The sequence below is a fragment of the Epinephelus moara genome, chromosome 16, assembly GCF_006386435.1.
Source record: "Epinephelus moara isolate mb chromosome 16, YSFRI_EMoa_1.0, whole genome shotgun sequence".
Taxonomy (NCBI): domain Eukaryota; kingdom Metazoa; phylum Chordata; class Actinopteri; order Perciformes; family Serranidae; genus Epinephelus; species Epinephelus moara.
In genome coordinates, this window is record NC_065521.1 from 41,917,181 (window position 1) to 41,923,611 (window position 6,431).

At 38.6% G+C, this 6,431-nt stretch overlaps 1 protein-coding gene across 1 annotated transcript in view; it reads left to right on the plus strand.

Moving 5' to 3' along the window:
* LOC126402360 (uncharacterized) overlaps window positions 1-6,431 on the plus strand; it is a 10,797-nt gene that overhangs the window by 3,014 nt on the left and 1,352 nt on the right. The window contains exons 2-6 of the mRNA XM_050064261.1: window positions 727-1,077; window positions 1,454-1,621; window positions 1,826-1,933; window positions 5,332-5,369; window positions 5,460-5,612. Of these exons, the coding sequence (XP_049920218.1) occupies window positions 727-1,077; window positions 1,454-1,621; window positions 1,826-1,933; window positions 5,332-5,369; window positions 5,460-5,612 (818 nt within the window). The remainder of the gene's footprint in view (window positions 1-726; window positions 1,078-1,453; window positions 1,622-1,825; window positions 1,934-5,331; window positions 5,370-5,459; window positions 5,613-6,431) is intronic.

A 6,431-nucleotide genomic window follows, 5' to 3' on the forward strand; every position in this document is an offset into this window, starting at 1 on the left:
AAACAACTTTTTATGTCGCGGCTGCAGCACACTTGGATCACTACGGATGAGCAGTATGGAGATACTTTGTGGATTCAATTTTGTGTTCTTGGACGTTAGTCTGGGGTGCCGTCAGCCATTAGGTGTGCTGGCCGCTGCCCCCGCCGATCTCCGCAAGGGATGTGAGGACTGTAAAACTTCACCAGGGCCTCCGTCGGCATATGGGTGAGTAGATAATGGCTGAATTTTCATTTTTGGGTGCATTATCCCTTTAAGCCACCTCTAAACCTGACTTTATATTTGTCTGAAAACGCAGTAATGTTTCCATCTGTTAATTGTTATCGACTGAGTTACTTGATTAGTGCAGTTTACATGTTTTTTTTTTTCCTTCAAACATCAGAGTTAGAATTTAAGATTCTGATGGTTGAGATCTTTGGTGAAAGAAACTAAATCAAATCTCTGTTGGATTGGAGCGCCTTGGTGGCAGAGAGGTTTCTGCACATGTCATGTTATTGTAATGTACCAGGTTTGATTCCAGCCCTGGGACCTTTGTTTGTGTTGGTGCATGTCATCCCCTTCTGTTTCCAATCAAACTTCTACACTGTCAAATAAATGCAAAAATGACCCAAACCAAACCAGTTTATTCCAGTACGACTCTGTGGATTTATGAATGATCTCTGAAACAAATCAGACTGTAACATTCTACGGGAAGGACAGATAATAACTATTGATTGTTCATCTGTTCAGCAGCACTGTGGGACACTGGTGTCATCAATGCACGAGGCCACATCGTTACAGGAGCTGAAGGAGGAAACATCACAGTTGTGTGTAACTTCAGTTTGTCTGGAAGAAGAAGGCTCTTCTGTAAGGAAGAATGTAAAGATGGAGACATTCTCATTGACACAGATGAGGTCACAGCTCAGAGAGGCCGATACAGCATCAAATATAAAGAAGGAACTTTTCCAGCATCGTATACACTTCTGAATGTGAGCATCAGAAATCTGACTGAGTCTGACTCAGGACGATACAGATGTCGTTTGCTCAGATCATTCCTCCTCATACCAACATACTCAGAGTTTGAGATCAGAGTTAAAGATGGTGAGTTTCTACTGGGAGTCATGAAATGAACTCTTCACTGACAGCTGCTGATGTTTCAAATAATCGAACATGTTTAGGTTAACAATTATATTCAGAGCTGCATATTTTCATCACTGTGAACTCTGATAAATGCTCCTTTAAAAACCAAGAGTTCATCTGTAAACTATGTGATAAACTCAGACTGTCACACACCACAGCTGATTTAAATATTGTTGCACCAAACACATTGATCACTTTCTGCATTCACCTGTATGATCAGAAATACACGGATACATTCACAGAGAATTTGTGTTGTATCAATGAAATGTTTCCACAGATCTCTTTGTATCTGTACGATCAGTATCTGATTGATTTGTTGTGTTTTCATGTTTCACAGCTCCAACCTCTTCAGACCCAAACTGGACTCTTCCACCTGTTACAGCATTTGTACCATCGACCTCCACACTGACGACATCACAGAGTTTAAGCTCCACATCTTCATCAGCCTCCTCTGAAGGCACCAAGCAGCCTCAACAGCAACACACAACACCAGCTGCAGGTTCAGGTACATTTAGTTTGTTGTTTAAGTGTATGTGTGTCCATATACTGTGTTTATGCAAATACATGACTGTGTTTTCTTGTGTGTGTAAATGTATTCAGTTAATGCTTTAAATATTTAGTTGATGGTACCATTAGTTTGACAGTTATGCTCCCAGATATTTTTATAATGAAACAGGAAGTGTAAAACAAACTTGTTCTTCTGCTCCAGCTGCCAAAGGTCCGCTGCTGTTTGTGGGTCTGACTCTGCTCATCATGTTGATCATATTATCAGCAGCTTTGATGATGTTCTGCAGGAAGAGGGCCAGTAAACCCAAAGGTGAGGCTACAGGAAACACACACACATAACAAAGACACCTGAACATTTAAAACTCTCTGACAAAAAAAGTGCAAAAGGTGCTTACAGGAGGGGTTTCATCTTTTTTCAACTGAAAGTAGCTAAAGTCAAGTCAAGTTATATATCATCACATCATAACGACACTTTTCATACGTACAGGTCTGGACCATACTCTTTAATTCACAGAGACCCAACAATTCAAACAAATTTCCACCAAGAGCATGGACTTATTATTTTCCTCTGTTGTGAGACGGTTGTGAGGAAACACTTCCTTCTAACAGGCAGAACTGAGACTGTGTGGTGGGCGGCCATCTGCCTCTGCTGGTTGGGTAAAACTGCCCAAAAAGTCACTAGATATTCCTAGATTACATAACCCACCATATCTGTGATATCATAACTATTTACTGTATGTACAACATTTTAAAAATGTATTTTAAAAATGAAGTGGAGCTGAACTTATCCGACTCTAATGATCTTTATCATCAGCTATAATTTTTTGTCAGTGTTCCATAATCTCATCCGTGTGCATCTAAATCTACCACTAATTTCAAATCTGTTTATAAAGGCTGTTGTTTAGACTGTGGAACTGAGGAAGTCATGAGGAGAGAGGATCCAGACACTGGGACAATCTCAGTCGGGCAAACTCTGAGTTTTGAGAAAAGATGAAACATGAACGGTCACGTCACACTCAGCACTGCCCACATTCAGGCAGGTGATGGTGACTCACCTGCATTTGCTTAGTTTCAGATGACTCTAAGCATCAGGGTGCCATGACGATGTGGAAACGTAGCTTGGTAGCTAATGTTAGCTCGCTAGCTAATGAATACAGCATAACTTAATTTTTTTGGTACATTTTTCCATTTTCTTATGTTCCCTGATGGTCTCCGACTCAGGCAGCATCTCTCATGGGGGGACATTGTTCATGGCCAGTATCATAGACATAGACAAAGTTCATAGACCAAGTAACAATTGATGTCGTCTCCACACCTACTTCTTTGCTATTGGTTGAGGCTGTGACTTTGCTGGTCTAAGCTCACCAAATTTAAACTCCACCTGTTGCAAAGACGCAAATTTGCTCTGCTACCAGAAGCAAATGTTTTATTCCCCCTTTTCTCGCGTTGAGAGGAAGTAAACAGCAGGCAAATATTCGCCAGTGTTAATTTCACCCATGTGTGACCGATCGCACCCTAAAGTTGAAATGTGGTGCATGGTGGCATTTCTGCTTTAGGATTTGCATACAATGGATTGACTACTTTCCAGTTGTACACAATGGATTACAGCAAGAAAAAGAGACGCTCATTTTAATCAAAGGAATGGGAATTGTATTTAATGTGCACTAAGTTCTCTGTAGTGATGGATACGTTAATGAAACCTGGTATTAAATGACCCCAGAGCTAAATAATTAAAGACAATTCATCACTAGTAGCATCATTTTTAAAGGTAAAATGTTTCATTTTATACTATTAATGCATACATTTGTAAGGGATAAAAATTATGTCCAGAATGCTAAAATTGCACCTAAAAGAAAATATATTTAAATAAAAAAATAAATAAAACAAAAGTAACCCTCCTAAAGTTCAGTCAAAAATAAATAGATAAAAAATCATCACCAGCACCTGTCTATAGTTCCTGAGTGGGGATGGGAATTGAGAAGACTTTATTGAAACCAATACCATTATTGTTAGTTTATTTGGATCCCCATTAGCTACCACATTAGTAGCAGCTACTCTTCCTGGGGTCCACACACGAAATTACATTGCATAGCATTAAAACACATTACATTACATTACAGTACATAAGACAGTTAAAAACTTAATACAGGCAAAATAACATTCTTCCTGATACCTCAGGCAACAACATAGTTACAAAACAATTTCAAATTTGCAGCACAATAAACAATAAAACAATAAACACTTAAACAATCTATGTGTAGACTATTCAGCCCTTTCATTGCTCTGTAAAATACTGCGTGTTGCATTGAATTGGTATTTGAGATGGGAAGCACAAAGAGACCTTGTGATGCATGTCTGGTGTCGTAGGAGTTTATGACAAAGCTAAAATTAAGTTGGTTGTACAAGATACTTGGGACCTCAGTAGATGAGATGTTTTTGACAAAAGAAAGCAGAGAGATAAGAAGTCTGTCTTTTACTAATGGCCATCCTAAAGTGACATGCATTTTGTTGATGTTCGTCCTTTTTGCACAACACGGAGCAACACGTGCAGCTCTATTTTGGAGCAGTTGTAATTTTACCAAATCTTTCTCGGCAGCACTAGACCAAACCACTGGACAATAATCCAAGTGAGTGAGGACCAATTTGGGAGATGCATTGTTGTGGTATTTGGTACATCTCTTGATGACTGACAGACTTCTTCCCATCTCTGCACAACAATCTTATCAACCTGCTTTGACCATGTTAACTTACTGTCCAAAATAATACCAAGCGATTTTGTCTCCTTTACCTGTTGATTCAGCGTTCCTTCAAATGATAAATTTAATTTAGGCTTATTTTTCAATGCAATATGTGATCCAAATACAATGCTTTTTGTTTTTGATAAGTTGAAAACTAATTTTTTACTATGAACCCATGTTATTACAAATTGTAAGTGCATTGTCACTGTTAGATTATTAATTGCTTCTGCTGGCATATATAAGGTTGTGTCATCTGCATACATAACTGCTGTTGTATGATTTAGAACAAGTGGTAGGTCATTTGTGAATATGGAAAATAAAACAGGTCCGAGGCAGCTGCCCTGCGGGACACCACACTGTAGTTGTCCCACCTGTGAAAAACTGCCATTATAAAAAAAACACACTGTTTCCTGTTGGACAAGTAGTTTTTAAACCATTCTATGGCATTATGTGTAAAATTTTAGCACTTGAGTTTGTTCAGTAGTATGTTATGATCTATTACATCGAAAGCTGCACTAAAATCTAATAAAACTGCACCCACCAACTTTTTATTGTCTATTTGTCGTAGACAATCATCTGTTAACTATGTTAGTGCTGTTCCAGTTTAATGTTCTTGACGGTAAGCATGCTGACATTAATTTATTCACCGTAAAGAAGCATTGAATTTAAGCCTGCGTTGCGTAGTCTCTTACCACTCTTACTTGACATTATTATTTTACAACCCACACTTTCTTCCTCTACACCATGACTCCTTCCTGTTGCAAGTTTTCAGCAGTGTAGACGCAGCTGATGTCATTGTTTTTATGCAACTTTCAGAAAAACATAATGTCATCAATAAAAGGAATTGATAAGATCAGAGGCAAATGATTCTGATGGACAATGTGGAACCAGTTCTTGATTCCCAGCCCTGCTCCCGAGTTTAGCGCCTGTTAGTTCCTGGACTTAATCCTCTGAACTGCATGTTTTACAGCAGCTCCTGTGGAAACCGAGTATGCTGATGTCACAGAGGTGAGTCTGAGTAATTTCGGGACTTCTCAGCATCATTAGTGTTTGTGAAACCAGCTGACATTAATACAAACCCCTCTCCTCTTCCTGCAGACCAACAGAGTGTATGAGGAGATCAGAGAGGAGGACAGAAAGAGCAGATCTCCTCCTGTAGAAATGTCCACAGTTTACTCTTACGTCAAACCAAACAGAGTCAAAACCTCAGACGAATGCAGCCTTGTCACTGCAGCCACTCCTCAGAGGAACGTAAGTAAAAAGGTTTTAGGTTTAGGAAACACCTTTAGGCTACATCCACTAAAATAACTTGACCTTTACATGTTTCACTAAAGCTGTGTGTCACTATCTCACATCTGTCTCTGGTGATGATGAGTGATGTCACACCTGTTGTGCTTTTATTTGCTCAGTTACTTTTTATTTGTTGTTTGGATCCAGGCCTTGACATGTGGCTTTTTATTGTACAGCAGAGGAAACAATTTTGTAGTAGAGAGAGAATCGTGGATGAACGTTATGTTAGTTAATATTTCAGATTTTTAAAGGAATTTAAATTAATAAGTTGGAGAGGACTTTCATCTAAGTCAGTCTCCTTCATCAAGACAGATAAGTAGCTATGTAAGAAACAGGAAACAGACCACTTTATGATCATATCTGAAGAAGCTTCCGTTGTCTCAGGAGGAAATCCTCTGACTAAACGTTAACAGGGTTTAAAGCAAGAAAAAATTTTGTGCCTGAAATGTGGAGCACGGAAGATGTGTGTGCCTGAAATCTGAAATCTTTTCCGGAGCAGGGGGGCTTGGTGTTGCGGTCACAAAATGAAGAAATAGAAATGTATGTGTTGCAAAGGAACATGTTTATTATCAAAATGAACAAAAAGATTATAGCTTTAGTAGTTACTTTTCAGATTAAACTTTTATAGTACAATGAGTTTATAAATAAAGATTAAACTTTCAGTGGTTACCAGACTTTTTGACTTATAGCTCCTGCATCTCTTTTTTGCCTTGGTGCTATTAATTTTTAGAAGCTAAATCATTTAAGCTGTTTGCAAAATTGTATCAGGCTTGATGTGAA